This window comes from Lactuca serriola, chromosome 7 (assembly GCF_051521515.1).
Source record: "Lactuca serriola cultivar US96UC23 chromosome 7, Lser_US96UC23_V15, whole genome shotgun sequence".
In the NCBI taxonomy this organism is placed as follows: domain Eukaryota; kingdom Viridiplantae; phylum Streptophyta; class Magnoliopsida; order Asterales; family Asteraceae; genus Lactuca; species Lactuca serriola.
Window position 1 is genome coordinate 50,326,878 of NC_136414.1, and position 22,038 is coordinate 50,348,915.

At 33.5% G+C, this 22,038-nt stretch overlaps 1 protein-coding gene across 1 annotated transcript; it reads right to left on the reverse strand.

Annotated features, from left to right (window-relative positions):
• Positions 1 to 374: 374 nt before the first annotated feature.
• On the reverse strand, positions 375 to 1,623 carry LOC145062371 (uncharacterized). The gene has a single exon (XM_079009983.1). It carries the CDS (start codon positions 1,338 to 1,340, stop codon positions 456 to 458), a length of 885 nt encoding a protein of 294 aa, XP_078866109.1. The 5' UTR covers positions 1,341 to 1,623; the 3' UTR covers positions 375 to 455.
• Between the last annotated feature and the right edge of the window lie 20,415 nt (positions 1,624 to 22,038).

A 22,038-nucleotide genomic window follows, 5' to 3' on the forward strand; every position in this document is an offset into this window, starting at 1 on the left:
ATAATAGTCATTTTATATCTGGTAAGGGATGAAGCATGCAAATTTAAAGTAACGAAGGATGAAGTGTGAACCTTTTAACCAAATGAGGGACAGTCCGAATTAATTTTTGAAACGTGCAATTTGACATTTAGACCGGGACGATTTGTGTAATTTACTCTCTCTCTCTCTCTCTCTCTCTATATATATATATATATATATATATATATATATATATATATATATATATATATATATATATATATATATATATATATTATGGATTATAATTAATGTAATTATAATTATTAGCTACTTTAGAGAAATCAATGTAATATACAGAACAAATCACACCGCGAGCCAATCTCCTCATGCCAATAACCATGATTACACTGAATTCGACACGCATTTTTGCAACTTTTTTTTTTTGATATTCAGGACGGATATTTATATATACGTAAAGTGTTAGAAGTTAATCCTCATACGCCCAAACTTTTACTTTTCTTAAGATTGCTTTTTGTTGAAGAATCTGACGACAATGAAGATGTAGATGATGATGATCGTTTTTTTGTGATATATCTTTGTGGATTTTCATTGTGTGATTGGGTTAAATGCGGGAAGTTCAGCAAAGCTTGAGAGCCACGGTGCTTAAATGCAGCTCGATCGTACGCCATGGCTGCTTCCTCCGGTGTCTCATACGTCCCAAGCCATAATCTTGACCCTTTCTTCTCCGGATTCCTCATCTCTGCCGTGAACTTCCCCCACGGCCGCCGTCTCACTCCTCTGTACCTCCTTTCATGAAGTGATGCTATTGGCGGAGCTTCAAAATTCTTCACATCTTCAGAATTATACTCGTTTACACATGGTGATGATTGCTGGTTTTCCTCACCGGAGAAAATCTTATCGCCAAACGCGACCACGTTTCCAGTCGTGAAGTCCCAGTTTAACGTCATGCATAGAGCTGATTCCTCCATTGGAGGTAAACAGGTACCAGAAAGATCACTTCCGACAGCCGGAATATCTGCTGAAATATCCGGAAACTCATTACCACTAGTGGAGGAACTCGGGGCCGGAAAGATATCGGAAGAAGTTAGGATCTCAAAGTCATCGAAATTTGGCAAGGGCCCGATTGTATCATCAATTAGAAAACTGGAACTCCGGCTACATACCTCACCTGAGCTAGAGTTGGCTGCAAAAATGGAAGATATTTCGGCGGCAATATTAATGGAAGATTCTTCAGATATGGTCGGAATACTGAAATCGTTAGAATCGGAAAGAAGAAAACCAGATAGGAAATGATTATCAACAAGATAGTTGTTAACGGATTCGAGGAGAGAAAAATCAAAATTTACTTCTTCGTTCATTGTTATTTGGTTTATTAATTAAGGGCTGGATCAAGAAACAACCAAAGGAAGGATGACAATGAAACATGGAGCATCTGGTCATATATACACAGATCGATGAGGCAGAAAGCCGTCAGTAATATAGTCTCTTTTGTCATTTGAAACATAATTTAATATCGCTATCGATATGAATAAATAAGTGGATAAATGGATTTATCTTTTATTTATAATTAAAATATCTTTATAACTTCAATAAAAATAATAGGTATATAATGTTCATTTTTTTCTGATAGATATTGTTAGATTTGTTGTAAAATAGCGGTTCGAAGAAAGTAATTGTTTTTACAACAAGTTATTTATTATTTGATTCAGTCAAATACGAAGAAAATCGGCTCCAGGCTATCTGATATTTGGAGTTTACAAAAAACTACAAAGTTGAAGTTTTTGGTATTGTAAAGAGTGATTCAGTCGATAGAAAGCTATATTTCAAGTGGACCAAAAGGGAAATGGAGAACTTTTAATTCATATATTTTAATATTGAGTATGATGTTAAAATCCGTGGAAACCATCGCTAACAAAGAAAAAATATTATGGATAATTTAAAATTCTAAAGAAAAATAAAAAATTTATAAAAGTTATTAAATTACAAAAATAGTATACATTTATAATAACTAGAAAAGATTTCCCGGCATTGTCGGGGTCGGAATGTATTGTTTTGTAAAGTAAAGTAGCATGTTGAATTTGATTGAGATAATCTAGTAAACGAAGATAAACAATGTCATCTAATTACATAAGTAAAGAAATCTAAATCATTATTTCTTGCAATAAATGAGAAAAATAAAGAAATGGTCTCACAAATTGAACTTTATTGTCATGTATGGCAGCGGCCGGAAAACCAATCCGGAAAATATAGACCGTTGTTTTTGTCCGTTAATGTGAGATAATTTGGTCTTTTAAGGTAGTAGAGACTGAATTTGTGACGACGGGTAAACCATATGGACCATTTATGTAATTTTGGCGGCGGTGGTGGTGGTGGTGATGATAGCTGGTGGGTGGCTTTATGGTATTGGGTGTGTATTTTGTAATAAATAAAACATTAATTTAAAACCAAAAAGAGAAATATAAATTAATAAAAAAAATTGGATTAAGAGTAAAAGAGTGATTTCGGTTTTCATCGTTGTCTTCAATGTGTTAAATCTGGTAAACCACAGGGACCAATCGTGTAATTTTTTCAATTCAAACGAAAGTGAAAGGGTTGTTTGTGAACAAAAATATAAAGGTGAAGGGTCAATGTTGTAAGTAGTTTTTTAAAACCAACATAAGTTGGAGGACCAAAAATGAAAAAAAAATTGACAAAAAAAGAAGAGCAAACATACATAACCTTAGGGACAAATGTGCCAAACACTTAGAAAGTTTACTATTCCTAACTTTCATATATATATATATATATATATATATATATATATATATATATATATATATATATATATATATATATATATATATATATATATATATATAAATTAGTTAAAATTAATATACACATTGTTCTTAATATCCTATCTATATGTATAGCCATTTGAAAAAATTATGATTTTATAAAATGCAATACAAATTTCAATATAATGAAAAAAAACAATAAATCATACAAATGACATTGATATACCATAAATTCAAAATAATGGTAATATAAGACAAAATTGCAAAAATGGTTACTGTGGTATATATTTTTTGGGGTTTTAGTCCAAACCTCGCCTTTTTTGGATTGATGGTTCTTTTGAACTAGCTTTCTTGCAGTTTTGGTCCCTGTCCAAACTAAAAAGACTATTATACCCTTAATGAATTAATTTTTCATTTTTCTTTCACTTTTTAATATTATTATTATTATTAAATATAAAAATGGACCCACTTATCCTCTCTCTCTCTCTCTCTCTCTCTCTCTCTTTCTCTCTCTAGAGAAAGGTACATTCATATCCCTCTCTATAATAATCTTAATCACCATATTTGACCTTTTCTAGAAATCTAAAGCATATTTTGATTAAACACACATATATACACTCTTCAATGTCGCTACAACGCACGTCCATATGAACTCCTTGAAATCAAATCTAAAATCGATTTGGTGTGATGCGTGTGTCTTCATCCTCATAGTTTGAAATTGAGATTGGTTTTTGCTTTTCTGTTTCTAGAAATTGATTTTGTTTTTAAATCTAAACCGATTTTGTTATTCATGAACTCAATACGACATTCATCAGAAGCATCTTTCATTTTTCATTTTAGGAGTAGGAGATCTGGGTGCAACTGTAAAATAAACATCAATCCTACCTCCATTAATGTTCACTTCCCCTTCCTTGATGACCCTCCTCATGTATCATCTACCCGTCGTCACTTTCATCTCTACCATCTGTAGGTCTCTAATATAGCATTTGGGATGTGCTAGATCCGATTTAGGGTTTTAACTCAACACAAAACAGAGAACATAGAGAATGGAGAAGTGATATTAAAAAGGAGGATGTGGAAGGTGAAGTATGACATACGGGTAAGCATGGTTGACTATATATTTCCTCAAAACAGCTACCGGACGAACAAAGTTGTTGGATTTCTGGCTACAAACTCTACTCCATCCATTCTCACTTCAACCTTTAACAAACACAACGATGGAGAAACCCTAATCAGAGTTAGGGTTTGTTGTGACGACTTCGAGCTTCATCTCTGTCCTTCTACGACGACGGCTAGGAGAAAATAAGCGGTGGTATAGGGATCAAATTCCACGTCATCCATTGGTTTTTTAGGCGATGATGATGATGATGGTAGCCCCAATGATGGTGGAGCCAATGAGATGGCGAGACCAGCTGAATGATGCGTCGATATATGCTGAATATGAAGGGGTTTACCGGAATACACTTGCTTTTGTGTGTATAGATCAACTGGGGATGTTGACGATGGATTTGGGGATAAAATATTAAAGATGAAGTGGTTTGGGTTAGGTGAGAGAGAGAGAGAGAGAGAGAGAAGAAGAAGAAGAAGAAGAAAAAGAAGAAGTGGGCCACTTTTATGTTTAATAATAATAATAATATTAAAAAGTGAAAGAAAAATGAAAAATAAATTCATTAAGGGTATAATAGTCTTTTTAGTTTGGATAGGGACCAAAACTACAAGCAAACTAGCTCAAAAGGACCACCAATCCAAAAAAGTCGGGGCTTGGACTAAAACCCCAAAAAATTGCATACCACAGGGACCATTTTTGCAATTTTGTCGTAATATAATAAACAAAAAACATCCTAAATGGTCCTTATGGTTTCCCCAGATCCGATGTTTAGTCCCTAGGGTTTAAAAATTCCATAGATGATTTATTTGCTTTCAAAACTTTTGACGATCGGTCCTTATTACTAACCCCATTAAGTTTTGTCCGTTAATTGAAGTGTATTTTCGTTATTTCACTATCACAGGGACCATTTATGATGTTTTCTTTTATTTTTTTTTTAAAAAGAAAAACAAATGAAATAATATGCAAATGGGGATCCACCCCCACACCACACATACACACACACACACACACACACTCTCTCTCTCTCTCTCGCTCTCCCCATTTTCTTCCCTGGTTATGTAGATCATACAACTCACAAATCACCATCATTCTTCTTTTCTATTCTTCTCACAAATATCAAAACTATCAGCTAGAGAACTTCTTAAAAATCTCAGATGGATTAAAGCAGACGGAGGACTTCTAAACTGATCGATTCTAAAACTTAACCCGATAGATCTAGAGAAAAAGGAGCAGGTCGCCATGGCTGGATAATTGATTTCACCATGTTCTCCATTCTTCAGATTGTAGATTGTACTTTCTCGTCCGATTTCCCCAACTTTGTTCATCGGCTTTTCCCATATTCCTTGTTCCACTGATTCTGGGAGCAAAAATAAAAACTGCATGTCTCTATGTTTGGTGGTACCGAAGGTTAGATCCAATTATAGTCTTACAGACAAGCAAGGTAACAATGGCAGAGGTGACATTAGATTTTAATTGTAGAAGATTTGTTCTCTATTAATTCAATCTCATAGTGGGTGGAGTTAGCCGATGTGGAAGAGGAACGACTACGATCGGGATGACAGATTTAGCTGATTTAACAGTGCTACTTTCACCGCTATGGCTTTTCATCTCAACCCTAGGCTTTGTACCAAGGGCGAGCATCGGGCACACGGTGACAAATCAAATATGTGTGTTCTTAAAATCTTTCTTTATATTCAGATGAAAACATAGCTATATATGTGAGATCGAGTCTTAAAACTCCATGTGTGTGTGGGGGTTTTATTCCAAATGTAGGTGAAAAATAAGTTTTGATTTTTTAAGTATGTGGGTGCGTTATAACTTCCAGTGTGTGTGTGTATGTAGCTTGAGTTGCAGGTGAAGTGGGGAAGACGATCGCCGTGAGTTTTTTTTTGGCTGATGTGTTGGACAAGATTTTAATCAGGATTAAAACTGATTATTTAATTGATTCAAATCATGGTTATCTAAAAGATACCACAATAATAGAAAGACCCCTCTAGGCCTCATAACACCATCCATACTCTCCATAAGGTTGAGAAAACCGGTTTTTCCAACATCTCTCTTTTAATGTTCTAGGGTTTTAAGTCTTTTAGGTGTGAGCCATTTGATGCATTCTACTTTGGGTGCTAGACTTTCCAAAAGCAACAAGGAGATCAAAATCGTGAAGAGTTCAAGAGACAAATTTGAATTTGTAAAAGGTTAGTAATAAAATCCCTTTCTTTAATTTATAATGCTAGTTGTGAAAGTATTTTGTCATTATAGAAAAACCTGGATCTTACATTTCATGTAAACTAAAGGTATATATCAAATGCTTATATTGCCTATTTTTAGTGTATAAATGCCTAGTAAACCCGTCAGTGGTATCAGAGCCATTATGTTTTTGATTATAGTCACTACTGTTAACAAATTGAGAAAAACTAAAGACAAATGCTAGTCGCTAGGTGCGGTGCACCCAAACCTAGATGCATCGCGTTTTCAAGAGAAAATCAAGTTTTAGGATTTTTTGCTATAATTTCGAATTTATTTTAATTTTTTTAAATTGGATAACTAATCTAAAAATGTATATAATTAAAGTTAATGATTTTAACTTAATTAATTAAATTATTAATTAGATATAATTTGTTTAAATAATATAATTTTAATTTTTTTAAAATTTATCTTACATATAATGATAAAATATTATAAAAGAATATGTAAATACCAAAATAATTTATATATATGTAATAAAATTACTATATGTGAAAGAGTATTACAACATGTGTCCTCACATGTTTAATTAATGATTGTTAGTTGAATCAAGATTAAGCTTCATTCATGAAGCCAGGCTATAAGAGTGGTATAAGGCAACAACCTAGAAAATGACCATTGAATGAGTGTCATTTTCACTAATTGCTTCTTTGTGTGGTGGATTATCGTTACCTAAAAGTTTCGATAGGACAATGTATCGTTTAAAGTATAACAAATAAAATTACTAAAAACAAAATTCATGTTCCTAGTTATTTTAGGAAAATGTAAATAGTGGCTAGTCCATGAATAATGGATATTTATTCTTTATAGTCTATTATGGAGCGTGTGTGGTTAATTGGAACATAAATATGAGACATAAGTAAAAAATAATGTGGCTCTTGTTGTCGTGGTTTGTTGGAAAAACGTGAGTGATTAAATGGCACACTAATTTAAGGACCATGACATAATCAAGGGTCATGCATTATTGTATGGTTGGTTCACCATCTTATTTGTGAGACCTCAACATCCTAGGTGAAAATAAAAGATGTGAAAATCGGAGATTAACATACCATTGAATAGTTTCAATGAATCTCAAAAGATCTAGGAATGTCATAGTTATTGAAATTAGTAAAGTGTTTTACCCACCTAAAGTAACTTCATGATATGATTATAGTATCTCTCTTTATAAATCAAATCAAAATATGGATCCTAGCCTTAAAACTAAATTGGGTAATTATTTAGTATTAAAATAAAGTACAAAACTTTGTTTATCCTTTTAGATGTCGAGTATCAATGGTCTTCCTCTCCGACATCCTCTTCCCACCAAAATGAACTTTTTCCTCATTTTAGTTCATCATAGAGAGAAAGTCATTGACGGGGCTAACCAACTTGATTAGATGAGAAACACAAGGATGACATTCAGGTATGAAAATCGTGAATTCGTGATCGATGAATCCATTCCAGAAATCGATGATAACTCTATTGACGAAGAGAAAGTTGCTCAAGCCAAAGACATGTACGTCTCAAATAAGGTTTCTTGCATCATGATTTTTGATTTGTCATCAAATCTTCAAAATGCTTTTAAGAACACTTGGGTGTGTAAAATGAACTTGGAACTATCTGAAATGTTTCAGCAAAAGGTAAGACAAGATCGATTTGAGATTGTAAAAGACCTAACATCATGAAAACTCAAAGAAGGTGATTTGGTGTGTGATCATGTTCAACAGTTAAAGACCTACATAGACCGACTCGAGAACCTAGATGTTGTCTTTAACAAGAACCTTACTACGGACTTAGTCCTTGAATCTCTCCCTAGTTAATATGATAATTTCATCATGACTTATCAATTGAATAAAAGTGAAGCTTCCCAAAGCACTTGACAGATCTCAAGGATTGTAAGGTTCAAGTGACTGGGTCAAGTTCATGTACTTACTTGATCAAACTTCATGATACTACTATATCTAACTCCGTGGTTCTTGATACGGGATGTAGTACTCACATTTTCACTATATTGCAAGGACAAAAGGAAAGAAGGAAGCTTAGGAATTGTTATTATGATTAATTTAGTTAATTGTTGTTAATCTTCGGAGATGTCTAGAAACATTATTTCCTTCCATGCACTGTATAGACCCTGTTTCTAGTTTTTGATTGAAAATGAAAATGGTGATATTCTACTTTATAAAGATGGTTGTTTTATTTTCAAAGCTTCCACTTTCAATGAAATTTATGAAAGTTTTATGTGTGTTTCAAATAATAGATAACACTACTACATTACATTTACTGATAATTTCAGTAGATGTGGTTATGTTTATATGATTAAAGATAAGTCATAAACTTTTGAAAAGTTCAAAGAGTTATAAAATGAAATGGAGAATCAATTGGGCAAGAAGATAAAGGTTCTCCGATCCGATAGTGAAGGGGAATACCTTAGTATTAAGTTCAATGATTATCATAGAGATGGTGGAATAGTTTCGTAATGGGCTCCTACAAAAACACCACAAGTTAATGACATTACTAAAAACGGAAATTAAATTTTGGTGGACATGGTTTGATCTATGATTAGTCGGGTTTCATTAGCAATCACCTGTTAGGGCTATTCATTTGAAATAACTGACCCTATCTTAAACGTTGTTCCAACTAAGAAGGTTTCTAAGACACCCTATGAGATGTGGAGATGAAAGGTTCCGTCCATTAATCACATAAAGGTTTGGGGTTGAGAGGATTTCGTTTGTCATGAAACCCAAGATAACTTCAAGACAGATATGAGAAGTGTAACTTTTTTGGTTATTCACAAAAAGCTTTTGCTTATTTGGTTTACAGACATGTGTGGATATGGCCAAGGGAAGCACACATGTGTGGACCATACAGGGGTATCCCCTCTCATGGGATTGAGTGTAAGGTTTGAAGTATGTAGTGAGGTGTCGAAGTATAGTTAGGTCTGGTTAGTATCGAAGTCATTATGATATATTTTGAATGTAGGTATTACATAAGGCATTGTTATAAGATGAACCTCTCATGTCTAGTCCTTATGTATTTTTTGTACGCGTCTGTATGTCCTTATAAATAGGGAAAGTATAGGATTCGAGATTAGTTTTTTAGAGATTGAGTGCTTGTACTCTTTTTTGTTCCTGTATTCTTTTAGACGTAATCAAAGTGCCAAACAAATTCTATTTGCATCTTTGTTCTTATGGCATCTAGTTCTTGATTTTGTTCTTAATACTCAATTCAAACACACTATAATTGGTATCAAAGTAGGATTCATTCAACGATTTCTGGTTTTCTCATCTTCTTCAAAAGTTTTAAATCTCTATTTCCGAAAGATTTCTCCACTTTTGATTGAGAAAACTTGATCTAATCAGCTGTTTTGTTTCGATTTTGCGTTTAGTTTTACAAATAGAGTTTTTTTGATCTTTTCTGATAAAATCATTTGTTAGATTTCATTTTCTGAAGCTTTTCGTCATTTCAGTTTGTACATCAAATGGTGAATTTTAACATTAACACGATGTCTGGATTTTCTCATCTTCTTGGATCTTTAACTAAAATTCCATTGCTTATTCCAGAGTACTACGAAAATGTTGGATTAGTTTCTAAGTCCATAACTATTTTGGTATGTACTTGACCCGATGGTGCATGGTCCTTTTGGGTTGCCTTCACCAAAGCAACTTGATAGGATGAATAATGGAGAGAAAGGATTAAATATGATTTATTAATATATTGTGAGAATAATATATTAAAGGAGAAATCATATTGTTTAATTAATGTTAGTCAAGAATTAATAAGAATTAATTTTGTGGCTAAAAGAGATTAATTAAACTTAAGGGACTGGAATTGTAATTATAAGATAATTGCAATTGGGCTATGGATTACCTTATAATATAAGGTTGGACGAATTCTATGGGGAAGCCCATTAGAAATTGTCCAAGGATTGTTAAGGAAGGAGTCCATGGGTTGCTTAGGGCTTAAGCATCCAAATTAGGGTTTCCTTGTTAGATAACCCTAATAGCCTCTCTATTTAAAGGACCCTTATGACTCAAAAACGTGGTGAACTTGTTGATTAGGGTTTCCACACGTTTTGGGCAGCCTCCTTCTCTTCTCTTCTTCATCCTCTTTCTCTTCGTGTTTGTGAACCATTAGAGGAGTGACATTTGTGACTCTAAGCTTTCTAAAGTCAATACAAGAAGGATTTGAGATTGTTATTGCTACATAACAATCAAGGTATGATCTAAACCCTAATTTATATGTTATATTGATTATCATATACTAGATCTAGGGTTTATAGTCTTGGATGAATTGCATGTACAATAGAGAAACCTAGATCCAAGCATTAGGGTTTGTATGAGCACATAGGATGTTCTTATAGCCAAAACCCAACAGTGGTATCAAAGCCTTGATTGGTTTCTATTGTATTGATGCCTTGTTAACTTGTTCATGCTTGAAAAATTCGATTTTGGTGAGTCTGCCTGATGAACTCGGCGAGTCCCATTGTGGACTCGGCGAGTCCATAGGGGTACTCGGCGAGTTCGAGCGTCAGAAAAAGGGGATTTTGGGGTTTCTTGCTGTTGTTCTCATGGATACTTTCCTTATCTGTTTTAGGTCATTAAAATTCTATTTTATACATATTTATGAGTATATCCTTGATTAAACAAAAGATAATTACCAATTGATTAGATAATAACTTCCTTATATGATTATAGTTGATTATTTGTATTAATTGGGTAACTTATTTTGCAAGAAATTGAAATTAGGTCAAATATAGATAATGATAAAATTAATTTTTTAATTTATATTATTTGTTATTTGATCATTGTGTTATGAAAAGTTTCAATTTTCCCCTTTAGGTTTTATAGTTTAAATTTGAACTCAAAAGTTTTTGTTTTGAAATTTAAATAGTTGAAACCCTAATGTTTTGAAAAGGTTTCAAAACTTGCCCTCAAGTTTTGGAAGTTAAATTTTGATTAAAAAGTTTAATTTTGATGTATATTTAAATTCTAAACCCTAATGTTTTGAAATGTTTCAAAACTTGCCCTCAAGTTTTGGAATTTAAAAGCTGATTAAAAGTTTAATTTAGGAATGTTAAATTCTAAAACCCTAGTGATGTTTTGAAAAGTTCATATCACACCCTTATGGTTTTATTAATTAATTAAGGTGTATAATTAAAAGAGGTTTAATAAATCCATAAAGTTTTGGTTTACAATTTAATTGAATTAAAAGTATAATTGTTAAACTTGACCACCTAGTATTTTAAATGTGTAAAATACACCCTATACTATATATAACATTAAAAGTCTAACATTATATATATGTATGAGTAAAAGTCAGTCTTACCGTTAGTAGGCCTCATTCACGAAGCTGGTCTATAAGGGGTGTTTAAGGAAATTGCCTATAAAATGGCGATTGAATGGGTATCCACTCTTACCCACCGCACTCTTGAATAGTGGAGGGTCGTTAGCCGAATGGGTAGGATGGGACATAAACCTTCCATTATAAGTATAATCAAGTGCAAAAGTAACTAAATGTTTTACAAATTCCCAATCTTAGTTGCTTTAGGCAAAAGTGAATTGATGCAATTCCATGAAATTACACTTTGTACCCTTGCGAAGACGTTAGTGGAGCGTGTGTGGTTTACTGGCACACTAAATGGTTCTAAGCAAAGGTAGAAAAGGGTGACTCAATGTTTGTCATAGTTTGGTGGAGCGTGTGTGGTTTACCGGCACATCGAATAGGTGACTGTAAAATGTGGGGGCATCATGTAAATTTGCATGATTATTCACACCCGCTTTGTGATCCTTGGCATCCCAGTCACAAACTAGAGGGGCATATCGAGATTTAAACATGCCATTGAAATGTTCAATGAATCTCAAAGGATCTAGGAGTTTTCATAGATTTAAAACTTAAATTTCTTTTTCGTTTTTCATGGTGGAAAATTAGTGAATCGTCATTCACTTACCTTCAAATCTTCTGCAATTTGGGTTACGGCATCCCTCCCCCGAGTAGTGGAATATTGTGTTGGGTCCTAGCCTTAGTATCTCATTTGGGTGATTTATTAAGGACTCAATCTATCAACTAACTTGAATTTGTTTTCTCCCGTTTTGTAGATGTCAAAGTACGACAACTATGGTCTTCCCAAATCCCGTGGAATAATCATTCCACATGAAGATGATATTCCACGATTCGATCGAGGAACAAGAAATCATGCTTCACTTCCTCCACCTCCTCCAATTATTCTCCCTAACCCACAAGATCGAAGAATTGAAAGGTTCAATGTCACTAAAGCCCTATTGGAAATGAAACATGAAGATGGTAAACCCGTGTGTGCCCACGTTCTAGGAATGAAATCACACATCGATAGGTTGATAATGTTGGGTGCGTCATTCCCTGATAAGTTGGCTGTGAACTGGGTTCTGCAGTCACTTCCTGAATCATATAATGAGTTCAAAAGAAAGTATTATATGATGGATCATGACGAAAACTCATTGACCTAACTTACATGCTCATTGCTACTGAATTAGAAATGATTTGGCAAAGCAATGGAACATATTTGTTTTGGGAAAGTCAACCAACCATGCTACTGTGGACGTTCTAGGAGAATCGACCTGTGTTTGCTGCCAAGAGAAAGGGCGTTGGATACAAGTCTGCCCTAAGAGCCTAAAGAGTCCAGAATGTGATGAAGTCCATAACTATTTTGGTATGTACTTGACCCGATGGTGCATGGTCCTTTTGGGTTGCCTTCACCAAAGCAACTTGATAGGATGAATAATGGAGAGAAAGGATTAAATATGATTTATTAATATATTGTGAGAATAATATATTAAAGGAGAAATCGTATTGTTTAATTAATATTAGTCAAGAATTAATTATGTGGCTAAAAGAGATTAACTAAACTTAAGGGACTGGAATTGTAATTATAAGATAATTGCAATTGGGCTATGGATTACCTTATAATATAAGGTTGGACGAATTCTATGGGGAAGCCCATTAGAAATCGTCCAAGGATTGTTAAGGAAGGAGTCCATGGGTTGCTTAGGGCTTAAGCATCCAAATTAGGGTTTCCTTGTTAGATAACCCTAATAGCCTCTCTATTTAAAGGACCCTTATGGCTCAAAAACGTGGTGAACTTGTTGATTAGGGTTTCCACACGTTTTGGGCAGCCTCCTTCTCTTCTCTTCTTCATCCTCTTGCTCTTCGTGTTTGTGAACCATTAGAGGAGTGACATTTGTGACTCTAAGCTTTCTAAAGTCAATACAAGAAGGATTTGAGATTGTTATTGCTACATAACAATCAAGGTATGATCTAAACCCTAATTTATATGTTATGTTGATTATCATATACTAGATCTAGGGTTTATAGTCTTGAATGAATTGCATGTACAATAGAGAAACCTAGATCCAAGCAATAGGGTTTGTATGAGCACATAGGATGTTCTTATAGCCAAAACCCAACAGAAAAATGGGTTGATCTCATGGAAGACTACCTTTTTTTGAAAGAATAATTTGTTAGATTTTATTTTCTAATGCTTTTCTTCATTTCAGTCCGTACATCAATGGTGAATTTTAACATGAACACGATGTCTGGATTTTCTCATCTTCTTGGATGTTCAACTATAATTCTGATGCTTATTCTAGAGTACTACGAACAATGGGCCGATCGCATTGAAGACTATCTCAACGGGATTGATGAAGATCTTTGGCGATGTGTTACGAGTGGTAATGACCGTCTAGGAGTTAGAACAAACTGGAACAACAAGCTCTTTTGCAGATGTTGGTTTGCAAGCTGATAAACATAAAGCGAATGACAAAAAGTGTCTCTGTGAACTTTGTGGTGCTCTTCTACCAGTTGTTTACAACTTTGTCTGAGGTTGCAAGACTGCTAAAGAAATCTCAGATACATTGAAGGAAAAGTATCAAGGTAGTGAGAAGACAAGGAAAAACTTAATGAAGTAGTGTCTACTTGAACTTGGTGAATTCAAGCAAAAGGATGGCGAAACCATCAAACTCTATTACGATTGCTTGAATGAATTATTATTCAAATGTAATTGTTATGGGTTTACATGTTCAACTCTCGAACAATCTTACTTTCTTGATGGGACTTCGGAACGAATGGAGAAACATCAGCTTAATGATCAAGACTAAGTAAAGCTTCGATGGCTACTAATTGAGAGACCTTTGAAATGTACTCAGAGCTCATGAGAGTGAAATCAATGAGATAGCTGAACAGGGGAAGATGAATCTGGGAGGTCCTCTTGCATTGATGTCGAAGGTGACTACAAAAGAGTTTGAGGTCAAGATGCTGAGAATATTGGTTCTGATAATGAAGGTTTTCTTGTGAATTCGGAGGATGAGGCTGTGGTGTATTATTCCAATGTAACAACCGAAAAGTTTAGATCAAGCAAGGTCTAAATCTTAATCGTGTATCTGTGAATTCACAAATTAACCTGATGCAATAAGAACTTTGATAGCCTAGTGAACATGCCTTTATAAGTTTTATATATATATATATATATATATATATATATATATATATATATATATATATATATATATATATATATATATAAGTTATATGTATGTATATATTGAAAACTATGTTGAAATAAATTAATGTAGGTCAACACAAGTCAAGTAATTATGGATTAAAGCTTGAATTATACCCTATTATAAGTCATTTCGGTTTTTGGAATCAAAAGCCTAGAGATTTCGGTAATGTAGGACCAACCACACATGCCTAAAACCGAAAACATCAAGGAACAAAAGCATGGCCGAAATCGCTTCATAGGGGAATTCTAGGACTGAAATATCAAAGATGCTTACCACTGTGACTGAAATCCCATTTGTGAATCAATAAATGACCGAAAACACTTTTGTTTAAGGCCTATTAAGGCTGAACTCTACTCCTTTATATAAGTGTATAACCGAAAACCAACCTCATTTCTTATTTCCAAGACCGAAATCGTTCCCATTTTTCTCTCAAAACTCATACAAAATCACCATATCCTCATAATATTCTACCTAGATTTCTTTCAAATCTTCACATCTTTATCAAGAACATTCATATCATCTTCAAATCTCCTTATTTTCACCCAAGAACCCCAAGAACACCTTCAAAGATTCTAAGAAATTATTGTAAGTATTTCTTACATAATATAGTGTTGTCTAACACTTTAAACTATTATTACGCTAATTTAAATATGATATCATGTATAATTATTGTTAGGATAAGATTATTTCACACATGTTCTAAGTCGAGGATCATCGCTATTATTTCACTAGCCAACCACGAAAACTCATTCGAGGTGAGTTCATACCCCTACGTTTTCACTATTTTTCAATATTTTTAAGGTGGGAATACAGGTAGAACACAAGGAAAACTTGTGTTAATATTTAAGTGATTTTAAACGATTTCAATTTATTTCAAGCTATTTCAACTGATTAAAACTATTTTAAACTATTTCAAACTACTTCAATTATTTCAACTTTTGGTTTTTCACAGTATATATATATATATATATATATATATATATATATATATATATATATATATATATATATATATAAGATTTAACAGGCTTAGGACTGGTGTTTCTGCCTTAACTCATGTTCCTTGTTTAGTTATAGGCTTAAAGAATAATCACTTGTCCGACTGCCTTTTTAATCTAAATTATATATGCCTTATATATATATATATATATATATATATATATATATATATATATATATATATATATATGAGTATAAAACTTATTTAAATAGAACATAAACCCTTTTGTAACATGTTGAGCAAAATAGTATCTTTCTAAAATATTTCACTACTGTTTATACAAAATGTTATATTACAAATGTTTTCGTTACATACAAAACATACATATAAACTATAATAGGTATAGTTTAGGAAACTTATATACTATTTTACTAAGTCAGATAACAATACAAGAACAAACATATAAACTATAATAGGTATAGTTTATGGAACATACACTAGGTTTTCACTATGAAAAGGATAATATATACGATTTATCATTACAAATTAGTTTTTCATTATTCTACACGTAACCGTCAATTTAGCTTTGTGAGACATAACTTCAAGTACTTATCTAAGTGCCAACAAAAGCCCTGATTTTATGACCAGAGTCCCATGGAGGGTAAGCATGAATTTGGGTATAGATCTATATAGGACTAACAATCATGCGCCCTAATTGTTATCTACAGTTAGAACGGAAGTTATGGGGTGAAAAATGTCATAACGATTCCGAGGCCTGAAGAATCTCGTATCATTCCATCATAGGTCATCAACCATGGTTATAATAACTCACAATTTGGTATTTACAATACAATTTTTGTATGAATGCATAAACAATTGTACATAGTTTTTTTAATAATAAAACTAGAATATATGACTTGCAGTACAACTGGTGAATTCAAGAACATACATACAAAAGGTTTCACTATTCATTTACAAACTAGGAAGACATAAGGGACCCTTATTTAATAATACTATGATTCCTTAGTTTATACGTTAAGGTTATATACAATGAAGATCTGATAAGCAGTGAACTGTGTGATTTCCGCTTTACTTCCTTTTCCTTGTTTGGTTGTGGGCTTAGGGTAGATCCACACATTCGACTATCCGTTCGATCTGAATCATATATAACTTTTATACACTAAGTAATAGTAGAATGAGCTAGTTGTTGGATTAGGTGTCTAAGTTCATAACTATTTCTGGAATGTACTTGACCCGGTTAGCATGGTCCATTTGGGTTGCATGGCATTGCAACACTTGGATAAAATAAATGAGAGAAAGGACACTTATGGTTTATTAATATATTATAAGTTCTAATATATTAATAATATTATTTAATTAGTATTGATCAAGAATTAATCACTACAAGAAAAAGACCCTTTTACGACGCGCAAACCACGACACTCGTTGATTTATGTTACGCAAAGGAGAGTGACATTAAAAAAGTGTCATCTCTTCAAAAAATTTAACAATAGAGGACACGCATTATTGCGTGCCCTTAAATTAGTGTCTAAAAAAAAATACAAAAAAACACGGAGGGCACCTATAATAAAACGCGCGTCGTCTAAGGATGTCGCTTTATAATTTTTAATGGAACGCGCGTTCCATCCTTTAACAGTGGGGGGAAATGAAATTCTGAAAAAATTAAAAACCCCACCTTCCTTTTTTTTTTTCCTTTCCCTCTTGCCCAAATTATGGACGCTCCTTCCTTCCCCCTCTCGACATTGACTGCTGCCTAGTTCTTCCCTCACTTACTTCTACCTACTGGAACCACCATATCTCCCACTCGATGTTGAAATTGTTAGAAAAAGCCCTAATTATACTCTCAAGTCTAAATATTAGGAATGGAAATCTTGATTCTCGTTTGTTTCAGATTCCCCAAAGATTAATCGAAAAACACACAGACGAAGAACTGTAACTTTGCTCCATTAACTTCCCGATTACATCTCGTCATCACCTTTGAAACTTCTGCGTTAGAGACCTAGGTAATGCTTTTATTTTTTCGTTTCTTCACATATCTTTTTCTAGTTTTCAATGATTTGGTGGCTCCTATGTAAAAATTTGGACCGTATCCAGCAAAAAATTGGACATTTTGAATAGAAAGCGAATCTGAATCTAGCACTCTCGATATGATTATCAGGCTCAAAGGAGTGGGCGTCGTTAGGAAGGTCGTCATGGGTCGCTAAGGGCGCTAAACACCTCCCGCTATCTTCCACCAAAGGGGTCGCCAACCAAGTCTCGCCAGCAACTTAACGAGAAGAGAGAGAGAGAGAGAGAGAGAGAGAGAGAGAGAGAGAGAGAGAGAGAGAGAGAGAGAGAAAGGAGTAAACATGTTCAGGCCTTCATAGTGGTAACTTCCATCCCTAAATCGATTTATGTTCATCTGTTTTTTTACTTCTCGATTTATTATGTTAATCTATTGTACATCTCTATTGTTTCTGTTTTTGTTCATATTTCAACGAATTATCAACTCTTATACTCCATTTTTTATTTATGTGTTTGATTTCTGCAATTTACCTTTGTCTTTCCATGGTTTTTAGACGAACACCAAGTGTTCGATGAAATTCCCCAGATATTATTAAGTCTTTAGCACCTCTTACATATGTTTTATGAAGTGAGAAATGCTTCATTTGATTATATTCACATGTATCTTTATGTTTTCAATATTTATCCCTTTAATTTCTCCTTTTTCTTTATATCATGACTTCTAATTTGATAAGGGTTACCAAATATTGATGCCTGTGAGGATCAATTCGATAATTTACAATTTATCTTCTAGGCCTTTGAGTTTCAGTAATACAAGCCCTAGAGTGCGACTAGCTCCTGTAAGAATATAATCTGGAAATTACCAAGGTACAGAAGATGAAAAAAAATACAGATTCACAGGGGAGAACGGAAGTAGAACAGGGGACAAATGACTTTCTGGGAAAATTTCTTTTTTGGTACGCCTTATTAATAAAAACGAGAACGTGATGCCTTTCCTTTTGTTCCATGTTTGATGAGTTAGAAGAAATAAACTTGTAGGTATGGTCTGATTAGGATCCCAGACCCACGTTTGCTGAAATCTTCTAATATTATTTGTTGGTCTGGTTTTTTTAGCCCCTGTAATACAGTTTTTTTTTACTACATGACATGGACTTCACGATTGTTGGTCTGATTTTTTTAGTGTTGTATTACTATTTGCTGAGGATATTTTTGTCATTTTCTTTTATTTCATGATTGTTTTTAACTATTACTATTGTTGCAGGTGGTTACTAGGTGCAATAATGTATGAGATGCTTGTTGGATAACCTCCATTTTATTTAGATGATCCGATAACTACATGTAAAAAGGTATACCAAGCTGCAACTGATTATTATTTTTATTTGCTGTATATTTATTATTTTGTTGGGTTCACAAAAAAATCTAGGAAATGCGAAAACAACTATCTATTGGGTGACTGGTTATCTTCCAAAAGATATGCTTCAAGTGGTCATCATTTATGTTCAGGTAAATCTGTATAAAGACGATGCATTACATCATTTACAAGATCTTTGTCTATCTTCCATGGTTTTGACTGAAGTGATTTCTTTTAATAAGCACAATGTTAGACATGTTGGCTAGCATTTTTTTCAGTCTCTGCTTTGTGATTTTGCCTCACACTCTCACAGTATGAAAGTATAAATGAAGTTTTGTTTGTTTTTTTTGCCACTAACTTGAATGCAAAATAGGTGTTGGTTTAGATAAGCCAAACGAATGGGGATTTGATACTACATGGGTTGATAATATTCTCAAAAAGTTGAAAGTGGTAAGTTCTTCAATTTTCTTCACCTGAGCCTGTTCTCTCTCTTTTTTTAAGTTTATTAACATAAATTATCTTATTAATCAAAATTTCATGTATATTTTGACAGCAAGCAACACAAACAAAACATGATGAACGTATATATGCTTAAGTAACTAATTTGTAATCGTGATGAAGCTTTAGTATTTGTTAACTCATGATCCTTGTTTTCTTATCTCAGAGGATGATGATGAAGAAACAGGCTTACCAAAGGACAATAGTGAAAAAACTACACGTCCCCAAGGAAGGTCATTTTCTTGCTCAAAATCGAATTTAATTCTAAATTGTTCATTATATCCAAATTATTAATACATAGGTATATATTAATATATTATTAGATACAAGAAATGATAAAGAAACATCCATTTACATACTATATATATTATTAGATTAAGGGGTTGTTTTTTTTACTTAATGGGCTTAATGTGTTAAGAACTTAATCTTGATTTATTCTACACAAAATGATTTGATGGGTTAAGCCAAAAAAAAGTTCATGTTCGGTTCAGCCACCCCGGCCCCACCACAAGCGGCAGCTCCTTTCCAGTTTGGTGGCCAGCCAAACCAAGTGCTACCTCAGAATCCTTTCCTGTCATCTAGTGTAGAGTTCAATGCTGGTGGAGGAAGCTTTTCGTTAGGGTCTGGTGGTGGTGATAAATCTGGAAGAAGGATGGTGAGAGCTACTAAAAGCAACAACAAGAGGAAATGAGGCCATTTTTTTTATAAAGGTATCATTGTTTTGATGTAATGCATATGCACCACCTTCATTTTTGGTTTCTTTGTGTCTTGTTATTTTGAAGTATTGTTGTAGTTAGATCACAATTTTGGAGCAAAGTGTTGGTAGTGTGAAGTTTTAGATTCATATAATATTGTTGTAGATTTCACTGTCGTACTCTTTTATGTAGAAAATACATAAGCCAAGGGTGTTGAATTTTTACCATAGGTATCATGTTGTCGTTTCTTGTTTCTAATAATAAGCTTAAGCCACCAGCAACTTAAGAATGTTGTTTTTGTTCCTTGTTAAAGGATTTCTAGTTTGGGCTTTGCCTTAGAATTGCAATATTGCCTTGATGTTTGTTTGTATATGCATACTTTCTATCTTGAGGAATTTGAGTATGGATTGTTTTTCTAAGTAAAAATTAGATGTAGTTAAAAATATTGTGGAAGTGATTCCAATAATATCTTAAGGCAATCTTTTGGATACATCTACTTATGACCCCTTACAAATCCATCTCACAAAGGAACCCTTGGTGGAGGAATACAGGTCTGGAAGTTGAGTTCATGTGATCTTTGTGAGATAGCACGCTATTCCATTTACCAATTAGGTTTCTCCCACGTTCTCAAGGTAAAAAACTGTTTCAAGTTTATAAATATGGGCAATGAAATTTATTTAAGTTTTTGCATTTCTTTACCCGTTATAGCAATGTACTCAGTACTCACATTTATTTACAGATAATTAGCAACTTATAAGTAGGTTGGTTGGTGTTATGTGAAAGTGAAAGGGGTAAGTGAAATCTGAAAGTGATTTGTGTTTTTTTAGTCACATTGCATCGGACTCAATTCCAACTTGGAAATGGTGGTTTGTTTGGTGCTAGTTATATTCAGGTAAAAGATTTCCCATCTCTTATATTAATTTTTGGTTTTAAGGTTTGGCTTATTACATTACTTTTGTCTCCTTTGTTGTATTGATGAGGCTTGAGCATGCTGGGCTGTTAATGTTCCTGTTTGTTTTCATTTATGCAGGTAACAATCTTGTTGAAAGGACTTATGAATCAGATATTAATGGTAACAAGTTTAACACTCGAGTCCATACGATTAGATGTTAATGGTAACAAGTTTAACACATGTGTCTTTGTTATACATACAAATTAAATGCAATGGATTGTATTTTTTGTATATGGTATTTTATTTTATTTTATATTATGCAATGAATTGTATTTTTTGTATATGGTATTTTATTTCTATTATGAGAGATTAAATGCAAATTTAATTTATAAATTAATAAATATATAAATATATATTTTTTTAAAAAAAATTAAAATTACGATACGCAAAAATGTGTGTCGTCTTCATTTATGACATGGCTTTTCTTGACTGGTGCTTCCTTGATACGCATTGCGTGTCATAAACACGCGCGTCGTAAGGTTACGACACCCAAATGCGTGTCGTCTTCCTTTATGACAGGGCCTTCCTTGATACGCAATGCGTGTCATAACCGCGCGTCATAAATGCGCGTCGTAAATGCGCGTCGTCTATAGACGACGCGCAAAAGCGCGTCATCTCTCTTTATGACAGGGCCTTCCTTGACGCGCAAAAGCGCGTCATCTCTCTTTATGACAGGGCCTTCCTTGACGCGCATTTGCGCGTCGTCTGAGCGTTTTACGACGCGCAATGAGCGTCGTAAAAGGCCTTTTTTCTAGTAGAGAATTTAGAATTAATTTGGTGATAAAAAGGAGACTAATTAAATATATGGGGTTGATTGTGTAAATCATCCATTCTTTTATAGTGGGCTAATGATCCATGGTTTATTGAATTGGGCTAAAACCCATAAGGTGCTCCATGGATAGTCCATGGAGGTTATAAACCAATGGATCATGGAATATGATAATCCATGTCAA